Source organism: Mobula birostris, chromosome 1, assembly GCF_030028105.1.
Source record: "Mobula birostris isolate sMobBir1 chromosome 1, sMobBir1.hap1, whole genome shotgun sequence".
Classification (NCBI taxonomy): domain Eukaryota; kingdom Metazoa; phylum Chordata; class Chondrichthyes; order Myliobatiformes; family Myliobatidae; genus Mobula; species Mobula birostris.
The window spans coordinates 91,382,158-91,396,505 of NC_092370.1; the positions used below are offsets into that span (position 1 = coordinate 91,382,158).

General features: G+C 39.7%; 1 protein-coding gene across 13 annotated transcripts in view; it reads right to left on the minus strand.

Annotated features, from left to right (window-relative positions):
* LOC140198158 (receptor-type tyrosine-protein phosphatase mu-like) overlaps window positions 1–14,348 on the minus strand; it is a 1,049,822-nt gene that overhangs the window by 241,834 nt on the left and 793,640 nt on the right. For 7 of the 13 annotated variants that reach the window (XM_072259194.1, XM_072259158.1, XM_072259150.1 and 4 more), the window contains one exon: window positions 6,514–6,543. The exons of the other annotated variants lie outside the window; for them this stretch is intronic. In XM_072259194.1, coding sequence (XP_072115295.1) covers window positions 6,514–6,543 — 30 coding nt within the window. The remainder of the gene's footprint in view (window positions 1–6,513; window positions 6,544–14,348) is intronic. 13 annotated transcript variants of the gene reach the window in all.

The following is a 14,348-nucleotide window of genomic DNA, read 5'->3' on the forward strand; positions in this document are numbered from 1 at the left end:
TAATGAGTCTGCCTATAGCCAGGGAAGTGATGACACCCTCGAGGCTGTTAGTCTGTGGTAACTTATTTTTTGTTCTTTCTTACTTCCCTTCTAATATTTGTATATTTATATATCTGTGCACTTGCAATGCTACTGTGACACTGTAATTTCCTTTGGGATCAATAAAGTATCTATCTATAACTAACATGTTTTCTCCTGTCAGGCTTTGAACTGAACATTTCACTCTGCTTCTCTCCTAATAGATGCTGCCTGACCTACTGAATATTTCTGACAGTTTTTGTTTTGTATTCAAATCTGCCATGACAGCTAAGAGTTTTAAATCCATTTGGTTAAATAATTCTGAAGATTAAAATACTGGAATCAGTGGAAGGTTAAGATGAAACTTAAAGACCGACTGTTAGACCATAAGACCATAAGACAAAGGAGCTGAAGTCGGCCATTTAGCCCATCGAGTCTGCTCCGCCATTTTATCATGAGCTGATCCATTCTCCCATTTAGTCCCACTCCCCCGCCTTCTCACCATAACCTTTGATGTCCTGGCTACTCAGATACCTATCAATCTCTACCTTAAATCCACCCAATGACTTGGCCTGTACTGCTGCCTGTGGCAACAAATTCCATATATTCACCACCCTCTGACTAAAAAAAATTTCTTCGCATTTCTGTTCTGCATGGGCGCCCTTCAATCCTTAAGTCATGCCCTCTCATACTAGACTCCCCCATCATGGGAAACAACTTTGCCACATCCACTCTGTCCATGCCTTTCAACATTCGAAATGTTTCTATGAGGTCTCCACTCATTCTTCTACTACTCCAAGGAGTACAGCCCAAGAGCGGACAAACATTCCTCATATGTTGTAGTAACTTCTGTGGATTCCTACTCTTCTTTAGGGAAAGAAATCTGATGACCTTAACCAAATACCAGAGGATATCCATTTACTTTATTTTATTCAGAGAATTCATTGTGGAATAGGACCTCCTGGCCCTTTGAGCCACCCTGACAACCCTTTATTTAACCCTAACCCAATCATGGGACAATTTACCATAACCAACTAACCGATCCAGTATGTCTTTGAACTGTGAGAGGAAAGCAGAGTACCCGGGAAAGGCCATATATTCCATGGGGAGGATGCACAGAGGATGCCGGTATTGAACTTTGAACTCTGACACTCCAAGCAAAAATAGCATCGCCCTAACCACTACACTACTGTGATGGTCTAAGGTGAGGGGGGAAACATTCAGAAAAGATGTGTGGGGCAAATATATTTACACAGAGGATGGTAAACAGGCTGCCAGGGGTAGTAGTGAAGCAGATACAACTGTGGCATTTAGATAAAGTCATTAATATGTAGAAAATAGAGAGAAATGGATTGTGTGCAATCAGAAGAGATTTATTTTAATTAGGCATCGTGTTTTGCACAGACATTGTGGGTGCAGGTGCCTGTTCCTGTGTTGAACTGTTCTATGTTCTTAACAAGTCTGGTCCCCAGGTGTCTTGACATTCACAGTGATATGATATGGTTGGCACTTAAATAAAATGGCTTAAATAAATTGGTCCAATAAAATGGCTGAGAAGTTACTTTCGAAGGAACTAGTCAGTTCTCCATCCTACTGAAGGATGGAGAATAAATTTTGGTCTCATCACCCACACACAAAAAAAATCGACATATATTTTGAACTTTTGAACACCAATGATACCAATATCCATTCATCATTTGACTATAAATTAAGAAGCATTTAATGCTTGGAAACTATTTGCTATTTTAATCAGTTGACAAAGGAAGCATTTTTAACCTGATCTGTAAAACCTGTAATTAAAAAGCCCACTCCAATTTGGGAAGAACACATGTTGTGAAACAAAGGAAGAGAATAAGGGAGAATAAAACAAAGGAGATGATGGAATCAGGGAATTGCAGAACTACAATAAAATTCCAATAACTGGGCGCCATCAGAATTTCTGCGGTGCTTAACTGACTGATTTTCTAGACTTCTGAATATTATTCCTATTAAATGTCATATATGTTTAGTATTCACTTTTTTAAATTTTACATTGTAGTACAATGAATTTTACAGTGAATTAGGTGAGTTTGAATAGTGTGTGTTAAACAGGGCCCCAATGGTTTAAAATAAGTGAGGGAAACAAGACACAAAGGGGGCCTCAAGTGATTAACATGGATTTGGGAACAAGACCCTGTCAAAGGAAAGTGAGCATCGGAACAGTGCCCATCTGCATTTAAAGTAAGTGTAGGATTTCTTGTGAAATCTATTCAGTTGATGCGATGTACCTGCATTGCTGCTGCAAGTTAGTTTTCATTGCACCTGTGCATTCATGCACTTGAGCAAATGACAGTAAACTTTGAATGGGGTCCCAGAATGCTTATCAACACTAAATTTATGTGCGGCTCATACATATGAAAGAGAGTTTTGGGCACTGGAAAGATGGATTTGCCAGCTGCTGTGTAGCGGCAAGTCGCAGTTCTCATGACCAGCTGGAATTCTGTCGCATTAAATCCAAGAATGTTCACGTGCATTTTGTGAATTCAGAGGCACTCCACTGAGGTTACAGCTTTGGTGAGCTGGATGCTGAACCACTGGGACTTTTGAACAACAGGATAGAGAAGGACTGGAGTTTTACTACACTAAGAAATGAAGACTGTGTGTGCTGCAGATGAGGTGCAAAGTGCACAGCACAAATTTGCTAATGTGGAAACATCAACAACAGATCTCCTGGAAGACGTTAACTAAAGCTTTTAACTACTGTTTGAAATAGTAAGTCTTAATATGCAGAATGTTCGGTGATATCTGGAGCATGACTGCACTGTATCCTGAAAATATAAATGAATAAGAGAACATAGCTGTGATTCTTTCAGTCAGTACCCAATCAACGCTGTGCAGAGCAGAAATGGTCTAAGCAGAGACCATGACACTGCATAAGAAGGAAGCAAATGTCTGCCTAGGGATTGGTCACCTGCAAGTGACACAACTAGTCAGCACATGAGTGGAGTACAGGAACAGGGAGTGGACCTTCATCCCTTCATCGTTTGTACCATTCATTTAGACGTTTGCCAATTCATCAGAATCTCTTTGGGTTTAAGTAACAGAGCTCTCGACCCAGCAATAAGGTGGGCTGGTCTGAAGTAGCAATTGGGGCAAGCAGTTCACCTCCACCCTCTCATGGGCAAACAGGCGTGGTCACTGAATGCTGGCATTGCCCGCAACACTCATATCTGGTAAAATAATCTGCCTCTTAGCTCTTAAACACAAGAGATTGTGCACTTGCTGGAAATGAAGAGTAATACGCACAAAATGCTGGAGGATCTCCACAGGTCAGGCAGCATCGATGGAGAGGAATTAACAGTCAATGTTTTGGGCCGAGATGCTTCATCAGGACTCATAAAGGGTCTCAGCCCGAAATATCAACTGTGAATTCCTCTCCATAGATACTGCCTGACTTGCTGAGTTTCTCCAGCATTTTGTGCGTGCCTTTTAACCTTATCCACTAGATTTCGTTCTGTACCTCTTAACATCCTTATCAAATGCAGCTTAAATATTTCCAATTAATAGTGCCTCACTGCCACTGTGGAAAGATTACTGGATTGCCACTACCCTGTGAAGAAGTGTTTCCTGACACCTGTCCTGAATGGCTATGCTCCTAATTTAAGTTTCTCCTACCAGAGGAAGAAGTTACTTTCCACCTTTGCAAAAGCACATGTATTCATCTCAAACCATTATGAAAATTACAATGAAATCAGCAAACTCTGAGATATCCAATGAGCACTTTATGGGGTAATTTTCATCGGTATGATATGGGGGAAGGAGAGGGCAGGGTGATCTGGTGGTTTGCAATTCCTATTTGAATGAAAATCAAGTTGGGATTGAGTTCAATGAGTAAACCTTGAGTTTATACGGGGCTTGCAGTCTATTTGGGAAGATTACCCACTGCTGCTATATCCAACCCACTCCCATTATTGTGTTGGTTTGCTTGTGAATACAATTAATAACTTATGTCACACAATTAATCTACTTTTGCTTAACTATCAATATTTCATTCAAACCTATTGCAGCATATTCTATTTGTGGCCATGGTCCTGACTATTAACATTGTTAACATTGGGAAAAGGTAACAAATATTTCATTTCATAGTGCTCTTCTATAAGCTTAGAGGATCAATTGCACTATTTATTCAGCTAGGAAGAGTATGCATACTGCAGTAAACAAACTTAAAATATAGTTGAAGAAACAAAACAACTTCATTATCTCCTTCCCATCCACCGATCTATAATATCTATTCACACCATCAAACTGGTTGTGTTAAGCAATGGTGCCATTTCACTGCAGAGTTATTAGTGGCATCAAAATCTCATTTGTTGTGAGGCATGTTTTATTACTGGCAAAAACCTCATAGTGGACTCCAGGGTATCTGATGATATGTCAAGTGTGCTACAATTTTAAAAAGAAAATATTGCTTTAATTTCCTTCCCAAATCAAGCAAGAAAAATAAAGACAACAAAAAAACCTGACTGCACTTTATTCTTACTCTATAACAACAAAATGGATCCCAGCAACAACACCAGCTTCCGAATTCTCACTTCAAATCACCACAAGTGTGCCCTTGGTGCTTTTTTTTATTTGTGTTCACTGATAGGCTCCAAGTTTGATTCCATTAAGAAGGCAAGACTTTAATGCTGAATCTGTAGCTGCTTAACACTACCTGCTCGCTCTTGTCTATCTTAGGAACATTTCCCTACACTAATCCTTTGCAAAAAGAATATTCTCATCCAGAAAGGCCTATTTAATCATTTGTTTATGAAAGTGAATAGTTAGTAAACCACTTGCAATCACTTTCCTTTCTTTCCCCTTTTCAGTGCTTCATTTCCCCTGCATTGTTGCTATGTGGTTACACTGTGAATAACTTTCTCTATGTAGTGATAATCTTCCCTTATTCATAAAGTAAAAATAGCGCTTTTCAACACACCCTTGACACTCTCTTTTTGGTCATTGGATAGGTCGCAGGTAACCTGTCTTGTTGTATATTTCATTCAAAATGAAACTCTAGGTTTCCTTTTGTTTTCCAGTTTTATTTTTCTCAAGTTGAAGATTCACTAACCTGTCTGTATCATCTATAAGAGAGAGTCCTGACAATAGGTAGATAGCGAGAGTAATGTGGTTGAACCCCACACCCTGTGCTCGTTCATCATCCGTGCAGAAACCCTATCGGTAGCACTTCCCTTCAACCATTTGCCTTTGGAACCAAATTACACAACGCCATTACAGCAATACCAAGACCACTTCGATAATTTTGTACTTCAATGGAATTTGTCATTCTGTCCTAATTGTGTTCTTTCTGTAAAATATATTTTATATATATATATATTTGTCTTGTAAATGCTGCTTAGCTGATATTGTAATCACAGCATCTGTGATGCTGCTGCAAGTGACTTTTTTCATTGCACCTGTGCCTACATGTGTTTGTGCACACGACAATGAACTTGAATTGGACTTTGATCTTGACATTAACACACCGATACAGTGAGAACTACAATTAAGCCTCATAATTTCAGATTGATGACTCAGTTTGATAATGAAATACTTACACGTAAAACGAGAAAGCAACAGATCTCTCTGCTAAAGCCATGCAAGTTCAACAACATTAATAATTAATGCAAAGAATAAGAAACAACGGAAGTACCCAGCAGATCAGGCAGGATCCACAAGGGGAGAAACAGCAGGGTTTTCAGGTCAAGAACTCCTTCATTAGAAAGTTCATTGAATACACCTAGAGTTGGCCATGGCTCATGTGGTAGAGCTGCTGCCTCACAGCACCAGACACCTGGGTTCAATCCTGACCTCTTCAATCCCGTGTAGAGCTGGTAAGTCCTCCCTGTGATGTGCAAGTTTCCTTGGAGTCCTCTGGTTTCCACCCCAACCACCCCCACCCATATTTGGTTGGTTAATTGTCCGCTGAAAATTGCCCCTCGTGAAAGTGAATACTAGAGTTCAGAGAGAGTTAGAGAGGAATGTGGGGAGAATAAAGACAAGATTAATGTAGGACTAATGTAAGTGGATGGCTGTTACTTAACATAGGCTCAATGGGCTGAAGGGCCTGTTTTTCAGTGCTGCTCTTTTCTGTAACTTCCTCTATGATGAGAAACCAGTTTTGATGAAGGGCCCTTGACCTGAAATATGCGTTTCTCCCTTCAAGGACACTGACTGACCTGCTGACTATTTCCAGCATTTTCTGATCTTCTTTCAGATTTACAATATCAGCAAGTTTTTTTGTTGCATTTCCTTAATTAACACCAACAGTTCTGCAAAATTTGACAAAAATATTAGTTCAAAACATTCCATCATGGTTTGCTGCTTTGCATTCTAATCTTAGATTGTACATTAATACAATTAAAATCAAAATCAGATAGCAAATCTGGAAAACAAAAATGTGAGTGAAACAAATGTTTTGCATGATAAAGAATGGATAAAAGCATGGAGCAGTTCAGTATCAAAGCAGTTACTTACAGGTAGTAAGTGTAGGACTGAGAGCTTCTTCTGCCAGGTGAGATGGTTGAAGGATTTAGCAGGTGGGAAAGGATGGAATGAAAGGAAAAGAAAAGCAAATATTAATGAATTAAAAGAAAATCTAAATTAATTCCTTCCTAATAAAATATATCAAAAGGTGGTGGTGGTTGAAGCTTATGTGAAGGTACATAAGCATGACAGCAGATTCAAAATGTATTTAACCTAATTTTCTGAAAAAAAGACTCTGGAAACTTAATAACTTACATATCCTTCTTTGAAATATTTGTTCAGGCAGCACTTTGGAATGTTGCAATCCTAGTTACCCCTATTGCAATAAGAATGTTGAAGCTTATTGAGAATGCAGAAGAATCCTCTTGGTTTAGAGGGCATGAGCTATAAGGAGAGACTGGACTCACCTGCGTTCCTTTCTCCAGATTGTTTGAGGCAGAGGGATTTATAAATTTATGAGAGTTTTAGAATGAGTACAATATCTAATTCTTTTCCTAGGGTAGAAATGTCATGTACTAGAGGACATGGATTTAAGGTGAGCAGGGGAAAGTTTAAGGGAGATGCATGAATCAAGTTTTTTTTACATTGACAGAGAGTGGTAAATCTCTGAAATGGACTATCAGGGTTTGTGGAGGATGCAGAATAGTGGCATTTAAGAGGCTGTTAGTTAGACCCCTGAACATACAAGGAATGGAGGAATATGGATTGAGTATAGGCAGATGAGATATAGTTTAATTTGACTTTGCGTTTGGTGCAGACATCTTGGGCCAGAAGTCTTGTCTTTGTTCTATACTTTTCTATGTTCTATGAATGGTATATGGTAAACAGCAAGGTGGGAATAAAGTTGTAGGTCTAACATGGGGCAGTGACGGAGTGAGAGATCTGGATTAAATACTGAGAGTCATCTCATTAATGCCACTAAGTATACAGTAGCTGAATCTGAATTTTCAATGATATTCACAGCTGCAGAAATATTAAGCAGGACTCCATTTAACACAAAACTCGGATAGGTGGATTTGGGAAGCCCAATTAGTTTCTGTTAAAATAGTCTGTCAGTGGTTGGCACTGAACAGCATTTAATTCATAATCAGGAGTTTGTTTTGTCATCTGTATTTCTAAAAATATATTAAGGTAGGCAGAATCAATGTGGGAAATCACTTTCCAAATTTACAACAGGTGGGGGGTGACCTCAGGCAGTAAGCAAGAGAAGGCGGACCCTCTATGCACATTTCCTGGTCTGAGTGGGAGTCACTAAATTACAATTGTGTGAACTTCTTGAAGAATGGACAGGAGAGAAAAATGACACAGAGGTAGCCTTCTGTGCCTAGGGGAGGAATTTATGTTTAGTGACTGCCATTGATTTCTGTGTGAAATTATTAGCTGTCTGTTATTTGTCTCTACAATTGGTGTACCAGAGACTTCAAAAGAAGTCAATGTGTGGAGGTGATGACCAAAACAGCCAATATCCCTCACACTCTTAGGACTAGTGACTGAAGATGAACTTCTAGATGTCCAGAAACCTAAGAATAAAGTAGCATTATAGATACAAATTCACTTCAATTTATTGATTTTATCAACAAAAACATCAAAATAATGTGGAAAACAGAAATAAAAGTTCAATGGATGAGGAAGGACAAGTGGAGAGAGAAAAAGTTGATTAACTTAATTTCTTTCTGACCATAACTCGGAAATGCTAATTTAATTCACCTTTCTACACATTTGTTTCATCTTTGTGCTTTTAGCATTTTTGGGTTTATGATAATTCTATAATTATTATTAAAGTGAACTTCTACACTGACTCTTGGTCATCAAAATCTGGATGGAAGCTTCCAGTGATGGAGCAGAAGGAAAACCTAGACTCCTTTCCTCTGTGGGAGTTAGGGTCAATTGGAAAGAGTAAAACTGGGATTTGATTCCTTTTGTTCAGGGAAAGGTGCTTGGGAGGGTGGAACCAAAGTGAGCAAATGGGAAATGATCTGATTACGCATGAAGAACGGATTTAGGGATGAACACAGAATGGGTTGCTCCTGCTCATATGTTCATCATGTAACTGCTATTCTAACCTTCAGTCCAGGCTGTGTTACACCATTATTAATGGCAAAAAATCAAGTTATTTTGTTCTTGAGGTTTTAATTTCTTATCTGGACTCTGAATATTACCCTGAAGGATCAGTTTTAGAAGAGTGGATACAGCCGCTAGTAAACCTTCAAACCTATTCTCATTCAAATTTAAAATGACAACTTTGTTCAGCACATCTTTCACCATAGAACTGATATACAAACGTACTTAAGAACTTCACAAGTACAAATCTAATTTACATAACTTTCTGGATTTTGCTTTAGTTTGGTTGCTTGCATTCATTTTTTTGGTGGTAATCTTTATGCATATTATATCACCCTCCATTGAAGCTGCAACACAATCATTAGCTGAGTATATGAGTTATGAATCTTCCTCAGGAATCCCTGGCAGCATAAGGAAATCTGCGTTGCATTTAGTGTTATCTGATACGGAAGGGAGCAACTGTTCCCTGGAAAGTCACTAAAGGGTAGTTTGCATCTTTCCACTCTGTGCTGTCGGTAACTATGATTATTTATTGCCATAATTCTGTTTCTTGTGCCTTAGGTGTCAATTACCCTGTTGTAGTCAGCTGATGTTCAATGTAATGAATAACATAAAGGATCACTGCAGCAATTATTAAGGGATCATGTTAAAATTTGGTAGCTTAGAATAACAAATAAAAATTTCTTTCCAAGAATGAAATAAATACCAACAATGAAAAGCTGAAATTCTCTGACTGCATGGAAGAATGAGTTAGTGACTCATAAAGAGACTAATCAAGTCCACAAATTTTGATATTTTGTGATATCCCATGACTCCATCATTGAAGTTATGACATGACAGGCAAGTTTTATATATATAAAGAAGTGGTCTGAATTTCCATGTGCTTGAGATGATGTTTGGATCTTCTGGTGACTCTATGAAATGCTTGTATAGTGTTTCCTCACTCACATTTTACATTATTTTGTTATTTTCATGAACGCGGTAATCACAAATAATTGGAATCTGTGTCAAAACCCACGCAGCCAGATGAGCAATCATCAAAACAATTAACTTTCTGGATATTCTAGCATCAGTCCAAAAGGTAAAGGATAATATAGTAAAATCTCATTCACTTCTCAAAGTTCAAAGTACATATATGCCACTACATACAACCCTGCTATTCATTTTCACAGCGGGTATGCTCAGTAAGTCCAATAACCATAACAGAATCAAAGAAGGACTGCATCAACAAGGAGGACAATGAGACAGCAAACTGTGCAAGTACAAAAAGAAAGAAAGAAAAAATAATAAATAAATTCAAATTTCAAAGTTCAAACAAATAAATGAATATTGTGAAGATGAGGTGAAGAGTCCTTGAAAGTAAGCCCTTAGGTTTTGGGAACTGTTTAATGATGGGCAAGTGAAGATGAGTGAAGTTATCCTTTCTGCCTCAAGAGCATAATGGTTGAGGGGCAATAGCTGCTCCTAAATCTGGTGGTGTGAGTTCTGAACTCCTGAACCTTCTTCCTGATGGCAGCAGCACAATGGAGCCAGATAAGATGTCACATCAGAACTGCAACACTTAGCCCATTAGGCGAAACTTCAGTTTCACGACTCCCTCAGTCCCAGGGCAAAAGGAGGTTCAAAAATCTTAGCAGATTCTCTACAATCTCCATCAGCACAGGTGCACCACAAGGCTGTGCGCTTATCCCTCCCGCTCTGCTCATTTTAAACTTATGACTGCGTGGCTAAGCACAGCTCCGATGCCATATTTAAGTTTGCTGATGACACCTCTGTCGTAGGGCGAATCAAAGGTGGTGACAAATCAGCATGTAGGAGGGAGATTGAAAATCTGGCTGGGTGGTGCCACAGCAATGACCTCTTACCCAATGTCAGCAAGAACAAAGAGCTGATCATGGACTTCATAAGGATGAAACCAGAAGTCCATGAGCCAGTCCTTATTGGAGGATCAGATGTGGTGAAAATCAGCAACTTTAAAATCCTTGGTGTTATTATTTTGGAGGTCCTTTCCTGGGATGCAAGTACAACTACGAAGAAAGCATGACAGTGTCTCTACTTTGGCATGACATCTAAAACTTTGAGAACCTTCTATAGATGTATGGTGGAGCATATATTGACTGACTGCATCACAGCCTGATATGGAAACACCAATGCCCTTGAATGGAAATCCTATAAAAAGTAGTGGATATAGCCCAGTCCATCACGGGTAAACCCTCCCCATCAATGAGCACATCCACACAAAGTGTTGTTACAGGAAGCAGCATCTAACATCAGTGATCAGAGAGCTCATGCTCTCGTCCCACTGTTGCTATCAGGACAAAGGTACAGGCACTCACACCGCCAGGTTTAGGAACAGCTACTACCCCTCAAACATCAGGCTCTTGAACCAAAAAGGAAAACTTCACTCACTCTATCATTGAAGTGTTCTCACAACCTATGGACTCACTTTCAAGGGCTCTTCATCTCATGTTTTCAAAAGTTATTGCTTTATCTATTATCTATTTCTCTTTGTATTTAGATTTACAAGGATGTTGCCTGGATTGGAGTGCGTACCTTATGAGAATAGGATGAGTGAACTTGGCCTTTTCTCCTTGGAGGGACAGAGGATGAGAGGTAACCTGTTAGAGGTGTACAAGATGATGTGAGGCATTGATCATGTGGATAGCTAGAGGCTTTTTCCCTGGGCTGAAATGGTTAACACGAGGGGGGCATAGTTTTATGTGCTTGGAAATAGGTACCAAGGGTATGTCAGGGGTAGGTTTTTCCACACAGAGAGTGGCGGGTGCGTGGAATGCACTGCTGGCAGTGGTGGTGGAAGCGGATACAATAGGGTCTTTTAAGAGCCTCTTAGATAGGTACATGGAGCTTAGAACAATAGAGGGCTGTGCGTTAGGGAAATTCTAGACAGTTTCTAGAGTAGGTTACATGGTCGGCACAAGATTGTGGGCCAAAGGGCCTGTAATGTGCTGTAGATTTCTATGTTCGATGTTCTAGACAGTTTGCTGCCTTTTGCACATTGGTTGAATGCCCAAATTGGTGCGGTCTTTCATTGATTCTATTATGGATTTTATTGAGTATTCCCACTAGAAATGAATCTCAGGATTGTATATGGTGGCAAATATGTACTTTGGTAATAAATTTACTTTGAAGTTTGAGAACAACCTTGGTAGCAGACTAGGCATCCTTCTCTTCTCTGTGCACTAATAGACACTTTAAGCTTTTAAAGTGACACACCCAACAAACACTTCAAAAATGTTCACTGGTCAGCAGCAGGAGGCTATCTCATAATCTAGGATTTTGCACAATGCCTGTCTGGAAGAAAAGAGGACTAGAAATAGCAACTTAATTTCTCAAGTCTATTCTGCCATTTAATCAAACCATTCCTACTAATACCTTAGTTCCATCTGAAATAACCTTAGGATAAGGGATTGATGTTGTTGGGAAGAGACTAAATTTTCTACATGTAGAGGCTTGTTAGTATCAGAAATTCTGTAGATCAAAGGGTTGTGTGCACGGACTTGCATTTTAGGCCAGGACTGACGGCCTCTGGATGCTTCCCTTACGTTCCTGCTGCCCTTCCATTTTTCCTCAACATCTTGAAACCTGTTACAACTGTTTATCTTTGTCTTTCCCAGCACTAACGAATGGCCTTTTGCCTGAAATGTTGACTTTGCTTCTCTTTTCACAGATGCTGTCTATCCTGCTGAGCACCTACGATTTTATTTCAGAGTTAGCAGCATCCACAGTATTGAATTATTGTTTAAATGACTGCCAATTATCCATGGCCACCTTGCAGAAGCTCTGCTCCTCTCTCCAAAGGAATGTCTATTTGTCTCATTTATCTTGCTTACCTACCTTGGTTTTATGTTTCCTTCTTCTCCATGATGAGCTATCTCACCACTTTGGATAGGAGGTCCACTGTTGGTCAGGGTCAACCATGGATAGTGCATCCTAGCTGTCTATGTGACAGGGCAGTGTGATACGAAGAGCAAGCTGTTGTCCATGCAGCAGGCTCCTGCTCTCCGTGCAGCTGATGAATCCAAAGGAATGGCAGAGACTGACACAATTCAGCACAAGTGGCGTCACAGGAGTTGTCAGTCATCGTTGAACTCAACATCGGACTGCCTCAGGGACTCCAGCTCTGGATTTTTCCTCTGAGTGGACAGGGCAGCAAGGCAATGGAGGTTTAAGATTGGAGTTTCCCTTCTCCTAGATAAACTGCCAACCATGGCTGATGAGTGTCTTTGGATAAAGTTTTAAACAGCATATCCCCGTCATGATTTGATACATCTCTATAAGGTCACCTCTCATTCTCCTGTACTCTAAGGAATGAAGTCCTAACCTGTCCAACTTCTCTTCCTAATTCATTCAATCAAGTTGTAACAGCATCCTTGCACTCCCTTTCTGTACTCTTTACAGTTTCATAACATCTTTCATATAGTAGATTGATCAAAACTGAAAAATCCAAGTATGATTTCGTCAGTGACTTATACAATCACATCATGACCTCCCAACTTTTATACTCAATACCCTGACAATGAAGACCAACGTGCTAAATGCCTTATTAACCACCATGTCCACATGTGATTCTACTTTCAGTGAACCTGGCTGACTGGCAGGAGACAAAAAGTGGGAATAAAAGGGGCTTTTCTCATTGGCTGCTGGTGACTAGTGGTGTTCTGCAGGGGTCCACTCCTTTCTCTATGTTGTATGTCAAAAATTTGGATGTCAGAATTGATGGTTTTGTGGCAGGGTTTGTGGATGATGTGGAGGTAGATGGGGGGGTAGTGCTGAGGAGGCAGAGACTCAGCAGAAGGACATAGACAGATTAGGAGAATGGGCAAAGAAGTGGAAGATGGAATATAGAGAAGGAAGTGTTTGGTCATGCACTTTGGTAGAAGGATTAAAGGTGTAGACTATTTTCTAAATGTGGAGAAAATTCAAAAATCAGATATGCAAAGGGACTTGAGAGTCCATGTGCAGGATTCCATCAAGGTTAGTTTTGGGCTCCTTTTCTATGAAAGGATATGCTGACATTGGAGGCAGTCCTGAGGAAGTTCACGACATTGATTCTGGGAATGAAAGGGTTAAAGTATGAGGAGCATTTGATGGCTCTGGGCCTGTGTTCACTGAGTTTAGAATAAGGGGAGGGGACCTCATTGAAATCTATCAAACATTGAAAGCCTAGATACAGTGGACATGGAGAGGATGTTTCCTATAATGGTGCAGTCTAGGACCAAAAGGCACAGCCTCAGAATAGAGGGACATCAATTTAGAACACAGCTGAGGAGGAATTTCTTTAGCCAGAGGGTGGTGAACCTATAGAACTCATTGTCACAGATGGCTGTGGAGTCAAGTCGTTGGGTATATTTAAAGCGGAGGCTGATAGATTCTTGGTTATTTAGGGTGGGGAGATGGTCTTATACAGTATTCAGTATCTGTATTCCAAGGTCCCTCTATTCTACAACACTCCTCAGGGTCATGCCATTCACTGTGAAAGTTCTTTATGGATTTGACCTTCCAAAATGCAACAACCTGCACTTATCCAAATTAAACTCAATTTGCCATTCGTCAGCCCAATTATGCAGCTGATTAAGATTCCATTGTAACTTTTGATAACTTTATCCAAAAACATCTATTTTAATGTCATTTGAAAATTAACTAACCGTGCTCTGTATATTTTTTAATCCAATCACACATCAATGATGAACAACAATGGGCCCAGCATCAACTTCTGAAAAAACCATTAGTTTGGGGTCTCCAGT